The sequence below is a fragment of the Rissa tridactyla genome, chromosome 8, assembly GCF_028500815.1.
Source record: "Rissa tridactyla isolate bRisTri1 chromosome 8, bRisTri1.patW.cur.20221130, whole genome shotgun sequence".
In the NCBI taxonomy this organism is placed as follows: domain Eukaryota; kingdom Metazoa; phylum Chordata; class Aves; order Charadriiformes; family Laridae; genus Rissa; species Rissa tridactyla.
In genome coordinates this window covers 32,266,032-32,289,082 of record NC_071473.1, presented here as the reverse complement: position 1 = coordinate 32,289,082, position 23,051 = coordinate 32,266,032, and the positions used below count along the sequence as shown (strand labels likewise).

The 23,051-nt window shown below is 45.5% G+C and overlaps 1 protein-coding gene across 3 annotated transcripts in view; it reads left to right on the top strand.

Annotated features, from left to right (window-relative positions):
- Positions 1 to 2,903: 2,903 nt before the first annotated feature.
- The window catches only part of NTNG1 (netrin G1), a 158,899-nt gene continuing 138,751 nt past the window's right edge, over positions 2,904 to 23,051 (top strand). For 2 of the 3 annotated variants that reach the window (XM_054212388.1, XM_054212389.1), the window contains exon 1: positions 8,852 to 9,876. In XM_054212388.1, the coding sequence (XP_054068363.1) occupies positions 9,631 to 9,876 (246 nt within the window). In that variant the 5' untranslated portion in view covers positions 8,852 to 9,630. Of the gene's footprint in view, positions 3,018 to 8,851; positions 9,877 to 23,051 lie in introns of those variants that run through there. The other variant, XM_054212387.1, reaches the window with a different exon arrangement.

Below are 23,051 nucleotides of genomic sequence, written 5' to 3'. Positions count from 1 at the left end.
AGTCCAGTCTCAAGGTGCTGTGGCAGCGAGTTCCCCAGTCCATTTACATGTGAACAATTGTTTCTCACTACTAAAGGGGCTATTAGAAATTCAATACAGGCATTTGCACAATATTTTCCATTTGATTACAAAGGCATCGTCCTTTCCCCATTTTACTCCAGCTTATGACTCTAACAAGGAAAAAACCAACACAGGCAAGTCTCCTCTAGCTGCCGAATTCCATCTGCTTTTTCATCCTTGCAACAGCCTTGTGACAAAGAATTTAAATCGGATCCCTCTTTTCTGATGAGCTTAAAATTTGGCTGTGAAGTTTGGCCACATTCTCAGACTGGATTTGATTTTTGGCCATGATTTTTACCAGTACGGCACATCTAATCTCACACTTGGTGACACTGCACTCAAACCAGCTGCTCCAGCTTTGATACAGAGGAGGCTAATATCATTAGCAGAAGAACTTAATGAGGTTTGACATATCAAATGACTTGGTCCTGCCTTTAATCTTTGTGGCCAGCCAGTCCCACCAGCCAAGCGATGGTCGTAGCAGACAGGCCAAAGGCTCTGCATGGAGGATGGAAAACTTCCAACGCGTCCCCGTGGGTGAGGTTTAGGGCAGGCTACCTGAGCAGCACAAGGAGCAGAGCAGGCGCGTGCAGCACGCTCGGCTCGGCTCTCCACCAACCACACCACTGGTATTATCATAACGTGAAGAGCTGTGCTCTCTGCACACAGAAAGAAGTCTTCCTCTCCCAACTCAAGTTTGAAGCAAGAGAGCCCTCCTCGAGCCTTCCCAAAACAGTCACCTTCCAGCATCTGCAAACAGCTGTCCCGGACTGGCCCACAGCCAGCCAAAGCCACCATGCCTGGAGCACCTCCGAGGCAGAGGTCCCCAAGAGCTGTCATGGGCAGTGGGGCTGGTCCATCGGCATGTGCCACTGCAGGGACTTGGCTCAGTGCATACAGGGTCTTGCACTTTACTGTAGAGCTGGCCATCTGTCTTGTAACTCTGGAAACAACCCATTTCTTCCAGCTGCAGTGAAACTCTGCCCCTCTCCTTTACAAAAGGCCCTATGGAGCCTCGATGCCTGACACACTTCCAGTTCAAGTGGAAAGAGAAAATTACTCATTTTCATCTTATATCCTTTTGCACCATCTCAGGGACAATCTCCCTGCACCAGGAGGCTGCAAACAGAGCAAGAACTGCTTTGGGGGCTGAAAAACCCCGAAGCTTAATTTTCCCACTCCTTTGATCATTCCTGGCTTTCCCACACAAATGGCTTTTCCATGTATGTGGTACCTGCACTAACAGCCACAGAGATGCCAGGGAAGGAATGGAAAGAGCGAAGTAACACCACTACCCACACAGGGAATTTTGTTTCCCCATGGAAAGGAAAGGAGGAACTAGAAGGCATCTTTTTTACTTTGCTGGTTTAGCTGGCCGTAAGGGAAAGAAGTATAACGTCCTTCTTAATGGCTCCTGCCAGTTATTCACACAACCTACAAAGTTCCATGGCCCAAATGGAGAACAAGTCTCTTACTCTACCAGAAATCCATTGCCTCACTTCATCTGGTTACGTCCTTCATCTGGTTACGTCCTGGCATTGCAAAATGCCAAATCTTGTCAACCGAATACGACGACACTGCTGCCTACATAAACACATTTAACACCTCTTAACATGCAAAACACACAAACAAACGACAAACACAGCTCCTCAGTGTTCTCAATACAGCCAGTGTCTGACTGCCCGGCGCTGGCACCTGGAGTCGGTCAAACTCAGTGATCAGGTAGTTGCCAGGAGTAAGGGCAACTACGGGACTCACTCATCATTATTAGGTTTAGATACTGTTTTAAAGCCTGCAGAATTCTGAAGGGGAGAACCGTGTTCATCTCTCATTGAAACGACAGGAGCGGAGCGGGTGCGGGAGGGGACCGGGCAAGCAGGGCAGAACGCGGGGCCGGAGCTGTCGCATCTTTCCAGAGCTCAGAAGGACGGGTGCGAGGAGGGCGGTCACAGCCGCACCACAAGAGAACAAATATCGCTTTCTCTGCGCTTCGGCGGCACTTCGGTGCTGCGGGCGGCAGAAGGACCGGCGCTTTCCAGGCACGTCCAGCCCTGCGGAGGGACCTTCCAGCGAGGCGGGCGGGACACTGCCCCGTCCCCGCGGCCCGAGCGCCGCTGCGGCGGGGCGTTGGGCTCAGCCCGCGGGGGCTCGCACGGCAGAAGCCCTTTCGGCGATGCCCGTGTGCGCGTTACCGGGCTGACGCCGAAATAAGCAAGGAAAAATAAAGCCGCTCCAGCTGGGAGCGAGCACCCGCAGCCCCGCCACTGCCGGGTCCCCCCCTCTGTGGGGCAGGCGGTGCCGGCCGTGCCTCCCCCCGCCAGCTCCGGTCCGCTCGGCGGGGGCGGCGGGGCGGGGAGCGCGGCGGCGGGGGGGCGGGCGCGGCGGCGGCGCTAGGGCCGCGCGCGGCGCGGGCCCGGAGGTGGGGTAGCTGCCGCCGCCCCGCTCGCCGGCAGTCGCGGGGAGGTCGCTCCGAAGTGAGGAGCCGCCGCCGCCACCCGAAGTTTGGCAGCGCCGCCCGAAGACCTCCGCGCCTGCGGCCGCGCTCCGCCCGCCCCGCGCCTCATGCCGCCGCCCCGCATGGGGACGCCCCCGCCCTGAGCGGCGGTGGCGGGCGGGGAGCCCCGGCGGGCAGCACCCGCCTCCGCGGCGATGATCTGCGCGCCCGCGCACCGCCCGCCGCCCCGCCGAGCGCCGGAGGAGAGCGCCCGCCCGCCCGCCCGCCCCGCCGCCGCGCACTGCCCGCCGCCCGCGCACCGCCAAACTTCGACGCCGACAAGTGCCTAGGGCCGGCGGCGGCCCCCGCCGAGCCCCCCGCGCCCCGCCGGCAACTTTCCCGGGGGGAAGCACCCCCCGCCCGCCCCGCGGCCCCTCATGCCGCCGCCGAGGGAGCCCCAGCGCGTCCCGGCGCCGCGCCGGCTCCGCGCCGCCCCGCGGTGAGGCGAGGGCGAGCCCGAGCGGTGAGTACCGCCCGCCCGCAACCCCGCGCACCCCGGGGCGGGAGGGGGCGGGGGGTGGGCTGCGCGGCGGGGGTCTGTGCTGTGCCGGTGTGTGTGCGGTGTCCCCCCGCCGTGCCTCCCCCCAGCCCCCGGGGAGGCTCGGGCCGCGCACCCAGGGCGGATCTGCGCGGGCCGCGCGCCCCCTGCCGCCCGCGCGGAGCCGAGCGCGGCCGGGGCCGGACCAGGGCGGGGCGGTACCTGCGCGGCGCTGCCTCCTCCGCGGAACTCCCTCCTCCGCGGAACTCCGGCCGGCCCCGCCGGGCTTTGAAGGGGCGCGTCTGCGGGGCGCGGGCGAAGGGAGAAGCCCTGAGGGGAAGCCCCGAGGGAGGGGCCCGCGCCCGACCCTCCCGCCCCTCAGCGCGGATCTTCCCGCGCGGGGGAAGGGGTGGAGGGGCGGGAAGATCCAAAGTCCCGTTTGACAGAAGGCGGGGGCGGAGGGACAGAGGGCCCCGGCCGAGGAGCAGCGGCCAGGTCGCTGGTACCCAACCTGGAAACACTTCCCTCCCTCGCGTCGGAAATTGCAGGCGGCTTTTCTGAGTGTTCCCGCACACACGCTAAAGCCCTAAAGAACGCCCCCCCCCCCCCCCCCCCCCCCCCAGGGCGGTGAGCGGCGCGGATCGGCTCAGCTCGGTAAAACAGATGCTTTTGTACTCGCAAAGTTGGTGCATGTGCATTTTCGGCCTCTGCTGAATATACTTTTTATCGTTCTGCAATCAACTTTTCGATATTCCGGATCTGATGTGCCGCGAGCCAGCCGTACTTCTGCGGGGATGTTGGCGGAGACAGTGAGTGAAACAAACGGTGGAGATGCTTTTAAAGAGGGAATAAATCACTGTCTTGCCTAAGGACAGTGCGGTTGAGGATGAGACGCTGTGGCCTGGGCAGCCAGTCGAAGGGAAGACAAACACAGTAGAACTTTCCCCGACTTGTTTTTTGGTGTGTGGGGGGGCTGTTTTGGTTTGTTTTTTTAATCTGGAAAAAAAAATAAAGGCTGATTTCTGGCATATTTTTGGAGTTTTAAAGGATGTTTACCAGAGAGTTTCCAGCAGCTAGCAGCAATATTCTCACGGAGTCCTGGACTTTGCCACCAACCCTCAACCCTGTGAGAGTGATAAGAAGCGGCACCAACTTTATAGCTACGTATGTAAAATCTGGCAATAGCATGGAACAAATTCAGGATTCATTAGGCTTTCATTTTGATTCAGTTTTGAGGCTAAGAACTTGCAGTTAGAAAGTCAAGAGCTCACACCACGACTTGAACACTTGGTAACCCTGTACCCCGGATACGCTGCCCGAGGAACATGCCTTATTGAGGCTTATCACCTTATTGAGGGTGAAAAATAACGACCAAAAAAACTGCAACCGCCCCAAATACTGACTTAAATTGAGAGGAAAAACTTACAGAACAGATTAATGCTAGGCACAGAGATATTTAAGGCAGTAAGCCACAATTATAAAGATTCTAGAGGAAAAACTTAAAGCTGCTACGTACAAAGCTTCTAAAATTTAAATAGCTGAAGTGCTTTTACTGCATATGCTGACAGCTGATGATACCCGGCAAGCAATGGCAGCAGTAGTGTGAGGTGTCACTCAGCAAAGAATGATGTGGGAAAACCAGAAATATTATAGTGCCAAATCTCAGTTTTTTCGTAGCAGAATGCTGTATTTTATTTTCCTCAGCCAATAGGTATTGACATTTTAAATTCCTCCTGAGGCAAGGAAATCTTTTTCTGCTAAACAGTTAAATAAGCTGGATAAAAATAGAACCTAAACTTTGTTTGGAACAGCATTTGAGTCCAAAGGCACCACAGCAATTGTTTGGAATATACTGTATTTCATGCAAGTATGATGGAAAGTGTGTATTAAATCGTTCAATACAGGGTTCCTTCTTGTTTGCATAGATGAATAATTTTGCATTTATAAAAGAGGTTGGGTTGGGATTTTTTATAAATATCGGAGCTTTATATGTACCAGGTTCTCAAGTTGTCTGGATGTAGCAAGGAATAAAACACTTGGGTTCTATTAAATGTAAGTTGCAGGTACGAGGCTTAGTTCTGTTTTATAATACACGTTATTTCATAGGTTCTAAACCGTCTGTAAATAATTAATAACTGGAGTGGACACAAGGATCTTTTCACCTGGGCTTGATTAGATACATTCATCTGCCGCAGCTGTTAGGGATACAAACTTAAAACATGTTTCCTTTGGAAAAAGCTGTTGTTTAAGTGCCATGCTGGGAGGAGAGCCCAGCGCTCCTTCCCTCGCTCCGTGATTTTCGCCGGTTCTCCTCAGGCTGACGAGCATTATAATAGCCGGGTTTGGCTCTCGTTCTTACTCGTGCTTGGTGGCAGCGTGCGCTTTATCGACTGCACGGTCTGTGTGAGAGGCGATCGCTCGTTATTCTATTACCTCGTTCGCGTACCTGCTGTTTGCCAAAGAGGGAGGCCAGTAGCCCACCCGTGCGGTTTGCACAGCCACTTCCAGGCAGGGAGCTGGTGTGGGGCGTCCAGCCGACGCCGTTTGTGCGGGGGGAGTTATTGGGGAAGGGGGTGGATTTTCACGGTGATGGAAGGAGGCAGAGGAGGAGTGTTTGCTAACAACCCCCGAGGAGATCTGAAATTCTTTCCCGGCATTGATTCTGCTGAGATGCATTTTAGCTGGTTTGCGAGGGGGGCGTCTGCTCCGGCTGCAGAATTGAGATGCCGTGTGAGGTGTGAGTTCCCCACCTGGAAACGGACGCCTGTGCTCAGAGACGCCTTCACAGACCGTTTGGGTCCGGGGGTCAGCTGCGTGCTGTTCTTCCCAAACGGCTGTAACATCCTCGCTGTGGCCTGAACGTCCAGCCCTTTGCAGGTGGAGCGGGGCTCTGGGGGAAGGCAGAAGCAGCAGAAGTGGCCTTCAGCCACTGCTGCCTCTCGGGTGCCTCCCAGTGTTTTCCATATTGCAGAGGTTGTGGCACATGGGAACGTTCAAGGCCCAAAACATCCCACAGTTCGGCGGTTCATACCGCCATTTGCCCCACAGAGGAGATCTCCAGGAGGCTTTGCATTCATTAGCTAATGTCCTTCCAGCAGCTCACCGTTCCCTCACCCCCAGTCAGGAAGGACGTCGCTCCCTTTTTGCCACCCCCAGCACGCAGGGCGTGCGACGGGCAGAGCACCGTGGGGTGCAGGGGATCGGGGCACCAGACATTAGTTATTCCTGATTCGTTTGATTGCTTTTCTGTAAGGTCAGATGGCACAGGCGTTACTGGGGACAAAACCCCGTTGCTTTACGTTGCCCTCAGCGAGAGGCTTAGCGCTACGCAGCTGATACAACTGTAAACTTCAGAAATGTTATTCTAAACAGGTTTTTTACAGAATAATTCAACTAGGTATGTCCTTAGCAATAGAGCAGTGAAATGCAGAATGCATATCATGAGTGACTCTGCAGGAATAAATATAAGCAAGACAAATCGTATAAGCTCCATCAGAAAAACCCCAGCAGCGCTCAGCGCATGATCCTTAATGTGCTTTGGTCAATATCTTTCTCTGTATCAATGGAAGCTCATTAAAAGAAGATATTGCAGACTAACTGAGCCATGCCATATTAGTTCTTGCCAAAGCTTGACATTTTTAATACATTAATAATATGTCTGTAATGTAATGGAAAACTATTAATCAGAACTGGTTATATGCCAGAAATTTAAGCTATAATTGGCTGCTTCTTGTCAGGAATGTCTGTCGTACACTGCTACAGCTGCCTAATGCTCAGATGTCTTGCACTCCTCTGCACTTTTTCCTTGTCAGTGCACTAAATTCGATCAATGTTATAGTCTATAATTCTGTGTAACGACCATCATTATGACTCTGGCTTACTTTAATGAGAATTCGTTATATGGGAAGTATTTTAGCGCAGTGTGTTAAGGTAGTGGCTTGCTTCCCATTATTTTAGACCTATCCAGTTCTGTTTATTGGTTGATCTGAGTCTCAGCAGTTATGAAAGGTTACAGGTAACTGAAGAGCTAGCAAGGAAAATATTAAACAAATCTATTTTTGCCCTAATAGACAGGCTTGTAGTCTAAGGATAATTAAACTCAGTAACTTCTTATTTCTACACAGAAACATGGAATTCATCTACTGTTTATTCCAACTGTGACCAAGCCTTCTGGAATACAGTGCATGTTTTGATTTGTCCCAAATTTAAAATAATTTGGCTCCTTTTTTAGCAGAGCAGTTGTTTCCCTTTTGTATAATGACTGTTCTAAACTGTGGGGTTTGTTTTCCCCCCTGCAAAATAACAAAATACATTGAAAAGGACTAGAGGGAAAGAGAATGAGATGTCTTTAGAATGACATGAAAAGTGTTCTTTGAATTACTGAATTCCAGGATAATAAGTAAACATTCCCACTGAACACAAAAAAGGAAGTAAGGTCGCTACAAAAACAGTGGTACTACACAGTGTGCTTCTTAAAAAGATTTAATTTAAATTTGGTCTTAGATATTTCTGCTTTTGTGTCAAATTCAGATTTGAAGCTTAAATATATTTGAACTGGTTGAGAATTGTTATTGCATGAAAATTCAGATATTCTCTGCATATTCTGATAAAATATATGAGCGTTGTGTGGTAACACTTGATAAAATGAATATAATGGAAAATTGCATTTACGTCCATACGGCAATTATTGTAAATTACTTTGCTATGGAAACACAATTCAACCATCTGTTGGCATTTCATAGTGTCTGTAGTTTAGCTCAGTTTAAGATGAAGCATTATTTAAATATAGGGAGGCCATTTGCGAAGAGCTTTGAAGATAAGTTTTGGAAGTGCGTGCTACCACAGTGACATGCTGAGGAGCTCACCGGGTCACATACCACTTCCCGTGCTTTTGGGGTGTAGGAGGCTTAGTGACACTGGGCATAATTTAAAACTGGGAACATGCAGAGCAGGCTGCAGAAAGGGGTGACTTACGGTTGTTTCTTAACATCTGTCTGACGGGTTTGCTTAGATTTTAGCGTCCAGACGAAACGAGTGCAGAGGTGCTGCGGCAGCTGGCTGAAATCCTCCTCCTGCAGAGCGCCCAGCGCCCAGGCTCCCTGTCCGCAGCTGGCACAGGCTGATGCCAGGCACAGGCTGAGAGAAATCAGTTGGAGTTCCTAGCCCTGGTTTTCCTTGGCCATGTTTAGGGTACTTACTCTGTCTTTGTATTTTTCCCTCGTACGTAATTTGTATTTTTACCTGTGGTTTTTAGCAAATGTATATTTTAAGTCATTGTAACAACATCCTAGGATTTTACAGCTGTAATAATATGATTGTGATAGAAAGAGAGGGAATTTCTAGTTGCTTTCTCAAGAGAGGAAAGAGGATATATCTGCTATGAAATAAACGCTGAGTAAGCAGGTACCCCCCCGCACACACCCCCCCCCAAACCTTGGAAAAAAAGACTGCCGTAACAGAGGGGGAGAGCATCCTTATAGTAAGCTGCAAGTCAACCATTATCTTTATCGGTAGTTTATGATCAGTAAACCACAGTTCAAAGAAAGGAAAAAAAAAAAAAGAGGAAAGCTCTTCCAATGCTAATGAAAAATTTCAAGGAAATGGAAGTGTGCTTGCAATACTTCTTACTCTTAAAAAAAAAAAAATAATCTGAGAAATGCCTGAGGCTTTTGGAGCTCACTGAGGTCCTCTTGCCACGAGACTATCAGCACCTGGTAGCCCTGATACCCATCCTCTGTGTTGCTGAAATAAAAGAGCCTTCCTGCTGCTGCCCCGCGGTGACGGGCTGCCTGCTCCCCTGCCTGCACGATCTGGGCAACGGTTGGGTTCGGTAGTTTGCTCTCTGGTTTTGCTAGGGTAAAAATACAGTTTTTGGAAGCAGAAACCTGTAACTCACCTGGAATGTTATAAATCTGTCTTTGTTAGCGAAAAGTTAAATCCTTCATGTCAAAATACTTTTTACTGTGAATGATTTTGGTAGTTTGTTCATTCTAGCACAGCACCCACAGTAAAGGTTATCCATATTATACCAATTTGCTTTATATTGCATCAAACCTCCAAAATGTCAACATATCATATATTTTTGTAATGCATTGATTCTTGGACAATAACTCTAACTCTTATTGTTTCTAAAAGGGTGCTGGTGCCAGAAGAAAAGGATGATTGATGGGAAACAGACACCAGCCTGTAGACACTCATCCTTTTGCTTCGGATACTGATTTATCAGTGCGTCTGGGCATCCTCTGTGAGCCCTGAAGACGGAGGATCACTCAGGGTTATCGACAGCGTAGCTGAAGACCTGCAACTTCACAAATTATTATCTGCTATTGGACATCTTTTACAAGAAGCCCTGACAGATAAGTTATAAGACAAAGGACAAGCGCTGCGTTGCTGTGAAAGGCTGTCATCGGGGTCTGGGTGGCTTCTACCAAAGTCTTCAACTTAGTGAAACAAACACCCTATCCTAATGCTTCACGTTTGAGTTGGAACCTATTTTATAAAATATATACATGTATATGTATGTATATGCATAATCTATAGACTGCATGTACGCCAGTACTGAGCATCCTTACAAAGGTGACATAACAAGGATTTAGAAATGTATTTGTCAAGATTCCTGTCACTTCATGCCCTCTGGGTTACCGTGTCCTCTGTGATGCAGCACTACCCTTCCGTGTGGGGACACTATGATGTGTGTAAGACTCAGATTTACACAGAAGAAGGAAAAGTATGGGATTACATGGCCTGCCAGCCGGAAGCCAGAGACATGATCAAATACGTAAAAGTGACTCTGGATCCCCCAGACATAACATGTGGAGATCCTCCTGAGACTTTCTGTGCAATGGTAAGGCAAGCTTTTAATTTTGCATAATTAGTGGGTATATTTGTGATAGACGGCTTCAAAATGGAAGCCCTAGAGCACAAGAAAATCTGCGTCATATTCCGAACGTGAAAGGTTCTGCTGAACAAAATGCTGAGCAGTACATTAAGCTGGGAAATGAGCTGTTCTGCTTATGGGGACCTAACTTGACTTTGTCTGAATTTGGTGTCTCTCTAGATCAGCTTTTAGCAACTTAAAAGCAAGCAGTGTAGAACTCCTAGTGCACTAAGCTGTAACTGGGGCGCGTTTACCCGGATCACGAAAGATGAGCGAATTGGTTCTGATTTGATCACCTGGAAAGTATCATAGTGTGGTATAATTCGGCGTCATTACCAAACGTGAGACCGTTGTTAGGAACTCAAAGTGCAGAAGCTTAGAAAGTGGTGGTGAGAGCTGGGCTGGTGGAGTTTCTCTGTCAAGCCCACGCAGCCACGGGCAGCGTTGCTGGAGCCTCGCAGCCAGGAGGTGCATCCCAGCAGGTCCATGCCTGCCCGTATGAACAGTGCCGCAAGAAATGCCTTCAGGCAGGGGCCAGCTCTACCAGCTACTGACAGCTTGCAACTTCTACTCAAACTGTAGGCATTGAAGCCAACTAAAAGAGAGGAAAAGTCAAGCTGCTTTATTTAGATGCTCCTAAAATTACAGGCTGGTTTTGGAAATGTTTGGCTTGGTAAATAATTGTACTGATATGAGAAACCAGGTAGACACTACGTATATCAAGCTTTTGCAGCTGTACTGCTCCCAAGTGTTCGATAGATCGTGCTGTAAGAGGTCATTCGAGTTAAAGGAAATCTTCAACTCCTTACAAACATGGAGAATTCATTTTCTTTGCCACTGAGTATTTCTGCTAAAAATTGAGTGGAAAATACAGTACTCCTTGACTAGAAAATGTGAGTTTGAGATGCAAAACATTTGTACTTACATCTATTAACGAAGCACTGGAAAAGTACATCACGTTACCTACATAATTTAGATTTGAAAAAACAATGAGCGAGGTTATCATAACCGAGAAAAGTCTGCAAGATATTTATTTGCCTGTGTACGAATCGTTGTTGCTGCGTGACAGCATCCCCACAGGAAGGAAATTTGCCTTTAAATGCCTTATGGTATCATTTTCAACCACTGCTGTTCTGTAAGGAGTTCAGGTCCAACCACACATACATTTAGGGCATTATGTGCACGCGTGCAGCTGCTTCCCGCGTACATTATGGTAATAGCCACGTGATAAATTGCAGAGCTACGTGAATAAATTACATTCACTGTAAACCTTTGGCTGCACCACTTGCTCTCTGCCCGCTAATCCATCTCTGCTGACATGGCTTTGACACTCTAAACCTCTGAGCAGCTTCAAGCAGCCACTGTTTAAAAGAAGTAAAAGCAACATGCCCCACGGAATACGGTCTTTTTCTTTATTTTGAAGTGTATTTTCTGCCTCAGAATGGTAATAGCTGTGATTTAGCCCTCAATCAGTGACGTTTAGTAACTCATCATGTAGTGAATAAGAAAAGTTGTTCTTTTAATGCAAAAGAAACTGCCCAGCAAAACTTGTTTCTTCCTTTTAGTGCAGATAAACATTGCAGCAGCAGTTCCTGTCTTAAGTAATTTTTTAAGTTTCTGATTATCTTGGTTACTCTTCTAGTTAGAATAACGTTTTTAAACAACAACAAAAAAAAAAACCAACAGAAAAAAGACATCTTGATTAAATCAAATTTTTAAAAATGGAGCCAGAATTCCCCCTGAAAATGTTTGACCCAGCAAGGTCCTTGATGCTGTGATGGGGGATGAAAGTTTGCTTGGGAACAACCTGAGTAGCAGCTGCAGCTCACTTGCTGCTTAAGCCCTTGAGATGCAGAAGGCCGCCGGAATCCTGACATGAGAAGCGGAGAAAAAAGAAGAACTGGGGAGAGGAAGACAGAGCACGCGCAGTGAGGGTGCGCATTTGGTGATGTGAGTGTAGACTGACTGACTCCTACACAATAAACCATTGTATTTGCTTTCAGTATACGTGTATATTGTACATATACACTATATTCAGCCAAGCAGTGGTGATGGCTTGACTTATTTGAAACATTAGGAAAATGACAGAAATATTTGCTGTTCCTGTGGTACTGCACAGCAGCAGAGCATTCTCATCCCTAAAAATGCTTCATGGCTACCTGTACTATAGCTACATATAGAAATTACGTATTTCCTTCAAAATGAGGTTTTACATATTTGTAGGGCTGAGCCTTTGGCATTTCCCAATGAGGAGATCTTTTATTTTTGCATTCATTTTTTAGTTTTAGAAAATGAGTTAAGAAGCTAGCACTGACATACGTGGAGAAGGTGGGCAGTGGAAAAGAGTGCATTCCTGTTAGGCGTGTTCCTGCACTAAAAAATCCCGAATCTGAGATGACAGAGATCCAAAGGTTTCTTTTCAGCATGGTGAAGTGCCCAGCTGACTTAGACAAATGCTTGGGTTTATTGTTGCCAGTATTGGATATTTGCCTGCTAAACCTGCTGTGCCAATGTTTTGTTATTGAAATCAGGTTAAGGATGCCTTGGAGGAGATGAGGGTCCTTTCAGATATCTGAACAATAAGCGTGGGTACCAAAATGCAGAGCCTGCTTCTGCAGGATGAGGAGGAGGATGAAGCAGCCTCCTCTTCTGTTTCTGTATCAGTTCTCCAATCAGGCTTAGCGATTTTTTGTTCACCACAGACTATACGGACTAAGGTACTAGCTGTTGAGTCTGTGTCAGCTATCAGTGTAGCATAGATTATATCCTTGAAACAACCAGACTGAGAGGTTCATCCAAGTCCTGCTGGGAGATTATGGTAAACTCTACGGCAGTCTGCAATAACGCACAACGCAGTCGTGCATTGCAATGCATGCAAGCATACGCAGATGAGCAGTTCATGGTAAAATTTGCCTCTTAATTCCATGGGGAATACGCAGAAACAAGTTAAGTGTTTTACGAGTCCATTATTCATTTTTACTCGGGGAGCTAGTTTAGTTGACAGACCGAATAACCAGATTTTGCAGATTTGTTGCAGAATGCAGCACTCCTCCAGCTGGTAGCTGAACCCAGCACGTGGCACCTCACTGCTTGCGAGTACCTTTGGGTCGTACCTCCAGCACAGCGTCCGTAGGTATTACAGGGAGCAACACAGCAGGAAAACTATCCCACAGTTGCATTTACGCAATCTGTTTGAGAATAACATTATAGTTTCTGGTGACATTCAGTGTTGAAAACTCTTGAGATTACTCTGAAACCTCAAACCCCTGGAGTCCTATGATTACGTGCGATTCTCAGCTTTCATTTAAAACATCATCGTTATTTTCTTAGTCCTTCTGTTTGCAGAGAAAAGTTTGAAAATGAAACCAAGGAGCTCAAAAAGCAGAAGCCAAATAAGTAGTCCTCCAAATTATTATTTGTTTAAAATCTCATAGTTTTTAAAGACGCTCAGGATTTTTAGGGTGTGGGAAAGGATTTTGCTCGAGAGGAGAGGTGCATGAAAGAAACATATAAACAAATGAATGGCTTAGAGCAGTGAACGCTCATGGTGTCTGGCCATGGAGTTGTGTGTGTCTGCAGGGCAGAGGTGACAGCACCCTTCCCCAACAGGGAGTGCTCCTGCCCGTGGGATAACCAGTCCCCTGCGGAGGGGCTTGACTGGTCGCCTCTGGCTTCCCTGTCCATTTTAAAGCAATCTGTAGCTGCTTAGAGTGAGACGCACATGCTGGCACACAATCCACGTCTGCTTTTTGTGGCATTCCTTCAAGGAAATTTGGCTGTCCTTTGTCAATCACAGAGTCTCCGAGTTGGTTGCAGTGTCTGAGCCAGCGTGACCATTCTTGTGTGTCTGTAATTCATGAACTTTGAGCAATTTGGCTTTGGTGAGAGTGCGTTGTCTGGCACCATATGCTTACGCTTGGTTGGCCTGGGAGGAGAGGGAAGGGGAAGGAGAAGAGAAAGAAGCTACTTCATGTTTTCAGAACTGCAGGATTCACTTTGCAGAGATACTGTAAGCTAATTTTTAACTACCTGGGGATGCTAGTTCTTGTGACCTGCTTTAAATCCCCGGCAGTGACTAACAGAAATCTTCTACTTCCCCTTTTTTAAGCACTTTTTACAATTTCACAAAACTCTGTCCAGTTATGAGAGAGAAACAAATCTGACTTTTCACAACCGTCACCATCTTTTGACCCACAATAACACAGTGCGTAGGTGGCTTCCGATTTCTTTATTTCTGAAGCGTTTGCAGGTTGTGCCCCCACTATGGGCATCATGGGCCCCTGTGGTGCTGCTCACGGGTCCCTTGGCCCCCCGAAGGGCTGGCCCCTCTGCTGGAGTCCAGCCTTTAGCATGGGGTTTGCATTCAAACCCTCACCAGCGTCAGTGTGTAAATTCATCACGAACTTAACCAGGAGACTCCTAGTGGCTATTGCTGCAATTTGCAAACCAGAGACAAATTTATGTTATTAACCTGTGTGCGCAGCTGAAATCGCCACATTAAAATACAATTTTCTGCTTATGTTTAGACCTAGCCATCATAACTAGCTATCATAACACTATCCAACATCCCAGTGGCTAAAAAGTGATGAAATTATCAGCAATTATCATTGCCTGCAGCTAATTTTCTTCATAGGTTAAACGGAAACTTGAAAAGAAGCCTACAGACGGGAGTCCTGTGCATCTGTACAATTTATAGAGCAGAAATGCTGATGACAGTAGAAATTTGAGCCCTTGAGTGCTACTCTGTATTTCATAGCCAATCAAAACTAAATTAAGAAACAAAGATTATTAAAAAGTCTTCTGTGCATGTAATTTTGGCATAATATTATGAGGTGGATGTTAGATTTTTCCCTCTGAGACTTTCAGCATCATTAATATAGCATTCCTTTAATTACAAGTAGGTGCATATTCCTTAAAAAAGGGAAAATACTCTGTAGTGTAGTTAATGATACTATTATTATGTTTACTGAAATAATTAAATGAACAGATATTCATCTGAGTAATGTATACATCAAAAAGTGAAATAAAAATGTGTTTTTTGGAAGCATTTTGGCATGCATGCATGCATTCTGGGGTAAGATATTTTAAACCAGTGTTGAGCGATACCATTAAGAGATGCTGATAAGAAGAAAGCTTTTTTCTTTTATGGGCTGAATAAGGACATACAATCCTTCATTTTAATTCCAGGTGTGCAATCTTACTAGGTGGCATGGAGTAGAATGGGAACAGGGAGTTAAAGATGGGGCTATCGTTACCGTCTTGTTTAATGTGGGTTTTCATAGTTGTATACTTTAAAAGTATGTACAGCTCAAAGTTATTGCAGACTTTATTTACAATACCTGCATTAATCTGTTTTGAATGCTTTTGAGCACATTAATCTAAGTGTCATTGTTAGAAATAACCTTATCCTTCGGGGAACGGAGTTTTTGTTTTGGCGTTTCCTCTTAAGTTACTTGATATTTCATTCCATTTCTAATGCCACAAGACCTATATGGTGAGCTACAGTCCCCGTCCCTTCTCCCCTCCCCTGCGTAGGGCAGGACACCTCCACCACCCCACTGATGTGGCTCTTCCCATCAAAGCACCACTTTGGTCCTCATGTTCCAGCCTCAGACCAGGGCAGCCAGCAGGACAAGAGGAAAGCGAGAACCACACAACGTGCCCTTTGCTCTTTCTGCGTCCCCCCCCAGCTCCCTCCCGCTGGTCAGCGTGGAGGCGACGGCCTACCTCTGCCTTTGGTAGCAGCCAGCCTGCAGATGCTTCAAAGGTGCCTTGTTCCTCCGACCTCTTAGGAAAGAAGTTCTTGGTTTCATGAAAGAGAAAAAAATGGATATACTTAATGATAGCAGGAATAAAAAAAACCCAAGGTTTGGTAAAATCTCTTTTTTCTTCCAACTGGAAGCAATCTAAAAATTAATAATTTCTCATAAATCAAAACTGAGGACTGCCAGTAAAACAGATTTGCATTATATTCATTATCACACATCAGGAGTCCCCACACTAACAAAATTCTATTCAGTTGCCCCTTTTTTTTTTTTCTTTTTCTCCTCAGTTACACTTTGAGTACTGGAATGTTTTCAAACCTTAAACAAAGCAAAAACACGCCCACAAAGTACTTAAGTTGTTAAAAATATTTGAGGGTAAGGCAGGGTTCCTAAACAAAGTCAAGGGCTTCTACTTATTTTCAGTTGCAGAGTTTTAAGGCACATATCACTACTATGTGTAAAAGCGCATCCTTTTAACAAAATGTATATTTTATAAATACACTTCATAGAGGCTGCTTAACTGCTGCTTTTAACGCTGCCAAGTGCCACTTGGTACTTGCTCTCCTATTTTGTTTCTTCCCCTGAAGTTAGCTGGAAATATTAGACATTTGTTGCTAACGCAGTGATCAATTTATTGCGATAATAATTGATCTTAGAAAGCAAGGGATTGCTGGGGGCGATTGTGGCTCTGCGGATGAGGTTGATGCGAATACCTGAGCTGGTGTCCCCCCTCCTGCCCTCGGCACCCTGGGACCCCCGAAGCACCTTCCCCCACTGGCCAAGGCGGGCATCTGGTGGGAGCTGCCCAAATGCTCTGTGGGAACTTGGGCTTTTGGTCTTGATTGGGTGCGGAAACAGCAACAGAAAATTTATAAAGAAATAAACAGCTTCCACTGTGAAATGGATGCCCTGACATCCATGGGGAAATCTGAATGGCTAGCTGTCAGTGCGGCTGGACCAGAAATGTCCCCTCAGCAGCACCTTTAGTGCCATCTTCTGCAATAAAACAATGCTACTTTATAAATAAAATCTTTACTAGCAACGTGTTGTAATGTGAACCCCTTCTGGGGAGGCAGAGGTGATGTCGAGCCTGTGGCTCGCTGCAGGGAGGCTCTCCTGACAAGATTTACTGGGGTACAGAGAGACAATGCAGTAAAGCAGCATCCCGACCGGCACGCCTCGCCCGGGCTGGGACAGCGCATCCCCCCCAGCCCTCTGGGCTGGGAGTGACCCCACTCCTTCCCTGCTAGGAACCCTCAACTAAGATTTTTTTTTTTTTTTTTTTTTCCTCAGGGTGGGTAAATCCACCTTCCAGCAGAGTGACCTTTCCTGTCCAGCCCTCCCTGGGGGAGCGGTGCCGCAGGATCGGCCCCTCATAGGGAGCAGCCATTTGGCTTCCGCACGTTTCGGTCACAGACGCGGTGCCCCGTGGCCCTGAGTGAGCTGTGCAGCGTGAGGCTTTCCAGGCTGCCCTCTCATTTTGAGGACAGGGTACGAGGACTGTGATATTATATTTCCTCCCGCTGTGATGGACAAGTCTCACAGTGCGAATTTTGGATTTACTTGGCAGGACTGAGCAGAACTAGTTCTGTGCTGCTCGGGTTTGCCCAAATTATCTGGACAAACAAGTATTTCCTTCTTCATTTAGTACCTGTATGTCTCTAAACCCCAGAGTTTTGTGTTTCTTTCTTGCAAGGCTTGTACTTTGTAACAGCTAAGAATCACTGGAAACCAAATGCAGGTTCCTCAGGCACTTCCATATATTAAAATTTCCATTTGTAAGCGTCTTAGTTGAAACAAAGCCAAGTGAACTTGGCCAAGAGTTCTACAAGCCCTGGTACGTCAGGACAACCGTTCTGGTTAGCGGGCTCCCCTGGAGTCCTTTAAGAAGGCAGAAGTGGATAAGTTGACTCCCAAATAATGATTTTAACATGTAGACATTTATGTTACTTATAAAGCAACCAGTCCTATATATAGCCCAAATCGCCCCATGCAAACATTTAAGCCCACAGTATTCTGCCAGAGCATTCAAGAAAAAAAAAATATTAGAAAAAAATGTAGAGACTGAGACGATAACCAGGCTCTCTCATCCCTTCTGCTCTGTGCTGTGGAGCAGAGGGAGAGAAAACCAGACAAGCACTAGCAGTCCCTGTTGACAAAGTATGGAAATTACCCATCTACTTACGCAAGGATGAAAACCTGTCACTTGTTTTTATCCACAGAGTTTAGAAAGGGCTGAATTTGTGGGAGGTGCTGAGTTTTAGTACGAGTACCACTGCTGCTTTTTTTTTTTTTCTTCTTTTTTTAAATAATACTGATACTGTTTTGCCAAAGCTGAAATTTCCAATAAATAAAAAACCCGCATACCTATTTAAGAGTAGCTAAAACCAGGTAAAAGATTGGTTAAATATTTCTTGACTTGTTTTCAAGGCCTGTAACTACTAGCTGGATCCGAGAAGTCAAAAATAATCCCAATACTATTAAGGTAATTGACTGACGAGATGCACGTCCCTGTGTACGCTGGGGTGTCAATCTCACTAGCTGAAAAGTAGGAAGTAGTTCTGTACCCGATTTACTTGTAGAGACAATGGCTGGTGAAACACATTTTAGGTCTGGAAGTTTATGTTTTCACAGGTCACTTGCAGTGACACCATCTTGATCTACAAGTACAAATATAGCTAGGGACATGAAAATCCTTGGCATTGAGCTGGCTTGGCAACGTGCATAAGTGATTTCACGTAGCTTTGATGTTTGCTGTATCGTATTTTCTGTAAAATGGTTTTATTTCTTCTCTTCTAGTTCTTTAGGCAGATTGTTTATATGGCATTTAGGAATAAAAAAGGAGAGGAAAGAAAAGGGTGCAAATTAAAATTAATTATATTTATTACAAGCAAGAAATTGTGGTATACCAGAGATACTTTATGTCAGGCTTCAGCCCAGAGAGAATTTTTATAGCTAAGTAGTTGTAAAACCTTGAAAAGAGGACACCATTATGATGAGAGGAGCATTTTCTTACATGTACATACTGTGTCTTTCCAGCATCCTAGTGCATTTTAGATTTTTATCCGTGAAACTGTCAGGAGCCATCATTTTAACTCATCAATTTGATTTTTACCATCTACACCTGCTCGTAAGGCGCTTTCCTCCAGTGAAAACTAGAAACAGAGCTGCTTGTGAGTGACATTTACAAATGACTGGGGGGGAAAAGGTGGTTAAAAAAAAAAAGAAGCAATAGCAAACAACTACACAAAAGCCCTCATCTTTTAAAAACAGTGTGCATACCTATAGAAAGAAGTGCAGAATATATTTTTCTGCCTGCTAAAACAACTGTTTCTAGATGTGCTGTTTCCCCCATCTATTTTTATCGCAGCCATCCAGACTCTGACATGCCTCTTGGCTTCCTTGACCATATGGATCTGCCAAGCAGTAGGAATGCTGTAGGGATAGCCTGCAGAAATATCCTAGCAAGGTGCCTCACTTTGCAGGTTCACTCAGACTTACAGAAACATTAAGTAATAGGGTTAACGGGTTTAAGGGGTTCAAGCATTGTAGCTTTCCTCACTAAAATTTTGGGGTAAATTTTTGCCAACAGTTTGCACCTGGAGTCCCCGTTTTCCTGGAATAGAAGTGAGAGAAGCTTTTGAAAATAAAAGGTTAAGAACATACGAGCTTTTTGTTATCCAAAGCACTGGCTTTGATTTTTAAAAAAAGGTATTCTTCAATAACTAAAAATCAGGTAGAGGTGAATCATGATGTATATTTCATGCCTAAGAGTCAGTGTTTGACTTTCTCTAAACCGGACTTAAAGTGTGATCTTCCATTGAAATTAATGTGCCCTGCGTAAGTCAACAGAAGGACTTGTACTCACAGCAATGGGTTGTGCCCAAATACCGCTTCCTCAGAAGTACACGTTATCCTCTGTACTGTACCAGTTTGAAACTCTCAACTGGAAACTTTAAAACCATCTTAAATAAAAGCAAAATTAACAGTATGCCTTTATCTTTTCATCTTTTTCTTGTCAAAAGCAATTTCACTAAAGTTCATTTATTTCCAACCTTTTCCAGTTATGAAATCTTCCTTAGTCATTATATTGGTGCTTGATCTTGGATTACTTCACCCCTGTGAGCTTTAATGCAAGGCTGATTGTCTCTAGTGACAGGACAGAATTCGGTTAATTTGGTTCATTTTTTTTCTTGGGTACAGATTTGGCAATTTTGGGGCATGCAAGAATGCACCAAAAGCCTATTTTAGACCTTCTAGCTGGGAAGTGCCAGCTACAATACGTATAAAGAGTACATATCAGGGTTTGCATATTAAAATGTATTATTTTAGCTTTATGCATCTCATGGCTTATTTGTAAATAATTTAAAAGGACAGAAGAGTATTATTGAATAATCTTCCCATAGTTCTCCATAATAACATGATCATCAGTTGCAGCGCTCACCATTAGCTAAGCATCATCATTTATGAACTTCAGGTTTTATAGGTTTAAAAGCAAGTCTCCAAACAAGAGGTCAACAATTCCCTTTTTTTGTTAATCAGAAAAGATGGGGTTTTCTGCACATCATTTTGTGAAATTTTAAGCCGTAATAGAGAGCATGCCGTTTTTAAATGTTAAACAATGGACAAATGGTTGATGTCTGAAATTCGCAAGGCTTTCGTTTCCGCCAGTCCCCAGCTGGCGTTAATTGGTGTGTGTGCATTGAATGGGATGGCACAACCACCATGGAGAAGGTGGCTCCTGTACATCTGCCACTTGTGGTGTCCCCGCACCCCTTCCCAGGGCCAGCCCCACTGAAAAGGAGGCCCTTCAAACTGGTGGAGAAAAGGAAGACAGAAGAGAGAAACAGAGAGTTGCTCCAAAGAACACAAGAGCCTGCCTTCCTCCTGGCTGCATCTCTGTCTCATTACACCTCAAGTGCTCCACGGCTTGAGAAGGAACAGTCTTTTTTAAAATGGTATAGACCCATACAGACCTCAGCTGTGGACCTTAAGAAGGGTACAGGTGAAATGTTTTTGAAATCCTTTTGAAGTCTTAAGGTTAAGAAGTTCAGCAGTAGGATGGGAGAAGCATGTGGTGAAACATGGATTGGCTTCTGAGGACCCTCTCATTGTGCTACTTTTCCCAGGTGCAGTCTCCAGGAGAGTAAATACCTTCTGGGAGTGCAGAGAAAGCAGGCACAGCCTTTTTACACATGGTGTTCGGCTCTCCCGATCAATAATAATCTGACTAAGAATTTGGCATAAATGTCATTCTGGTGATTGTATCTCATCAAGGACCTTGTACTGGTTAAGTGATGGCTTTGCAATGATAAAATTGTGCGTAAGATCAGAAACAAAAATCAGAGAGCAGAAGGGCCCTGCTGAATTTAAAAGAAAACCTGAGGCTAAGATTGAGTTCCCATCCTCAAGGTCCTTGCACCTACGCTAACGCAACTGTCAGCATCCTCCTCCTACCAGGCCAGTTACTTTTGATACCCCAAAAGATTTACAGGAGCTGACCAAGAAAAAATAATGCTTTTCACAAATTAATTACAGAGATGAATGGCACCTATGACGACCTGTTTTAACACGTATCTTTTTTTTTTTTTTTAGTGACACCACCCTACATGAGCTTCTCTAAACTCCTGTCCCATAAGCCAGTCACAGTTGGGTGGTTTTGGCTGTCATCCTAGCCAATGTCCAAAGCCTCAGAAAGCAGATGTAAGGGCAATGCTGAGCAAGCCTTTGCTGTCACTTCCTTTACTCTGGATTAGTAATTGGTTTGTTTATAATTATGAGCGGTACAAAGCCTTGCAGGAAGAGCAGAACATGTTTACTTTTACAATGATGAAAAAAAGTCATAAACTGTAACCACCTTTGGAATTCAGAAATGTCCCTCTTAACCAGGGATCATCAGATCCACAGTATTTTCCTGGGAAATAGGTGTGAAGATGGGCGGTGCGGCTACAGCAAAGGGCTGCTGCTGAAGGACAGGGCGATAAACCTCCTCGCTTGAGCTAGTAACAGCAATCTACAAGGTAATGCTGGTCTTGGTGGCAGACCCTGCCCAGTGATCCTACACGCACCTAGGGTGTCCCAGGAGGTGTTGCAGTCCCTAAGCAACCCGTGCACATAGAGCAAAAGCATGTGGCAACACTGCATCTCAGAAGACGACAGAGGTCCCTTGTATTTCTGTGCAGATCTTGGAATAGTCCTGGATAATTTGTTTGTAGGAGAAATCAGCTTTTCTCCATGTAGGAAATGCTCGCGAGATTACAACAGTATTGTCACGCGGACTTTGTTAAAAGATGTTTTCTGTCTTATAAACGCATGAAGCAGAGAAACTTATAGTTGAGCCCATAATACTGCCGTATCTGACCATATGTATGTCTACTTCAGCCTTGCACTTCATAGATCTCCACATGCCAGGTAGTTGGGTTCAGTTATTGTTGGTTTTAATAGTTTATAGTTTTCTGACCTGGGGTTCTTAATGCTTTATGCAGAAAAGCAATACAGAAAGTAAGCACATAAGACAAAAAATGGGTATGCTTCACAGGTAATTTACAGAGCCTTAAAGCTAATGAGAAACAAGAGTCTGTTTTTACTGTATCTGTGGCTCAACATCTTATTCTGCAATCAGTGAACCTCAGGCACTGAGCAGGTCTGTAGCCATAGAAAAGGGCTGTTTTCCAGTTTGGTTTGGTTTCTAGCTTTTCTCGGTTCAAGTCGGGTTCTAACTATTTTTTTTATAATTTTCTTTTTGTTAATTGTATGTGTAAAGGTCATGGAACTAAAGTTGTAAAAAAATCTAATTTTAACCTGCAGTTGATTTATGAAATGATACTCAATTCCTCGAGTTTGTGAAAGTAACATATACCACTAATAATCTCTTGGAACTGATTTAACACCATATTCTATTGCAGTGCTAGGAAGAAGCCAAGGACTTGTAACAATCCGTCATTCGCAGTGACATTTTTATTACTCTTTCAGAAATGCTGTGCTTTAATTGTCTCCCTGCTTCAAATCAACTGCTTCGTTGGCTTTAACAGTAGGTTTTTTAGCTCTATCGTTATCATTGCCCTTGCTATAGGAAACCTAAACTCTCTGTGTATTCCTGGCATGGTAACTGCTAACAGGAAGAGGAGCAGAGAGCCTATCCATGTCCCTCTAATTTAAGAGGGTGAAAATGCTATATTGATTGCAAGTCGTGTTTTATGGAGTTCATGCCAAATTCCTTATAGACCCGCATCCAGGCAATTCCCCCTTAATTCACTAGGACTGAGATGAGAGAAAATCCATCCAAAATAATACACTTTTTTTTTTTGCTCTGTTATGAAGTTTGCAACAAACTGTCCAATAGAGAAATGGCTTTGCTTTCAACTATTAAAAAGAAAC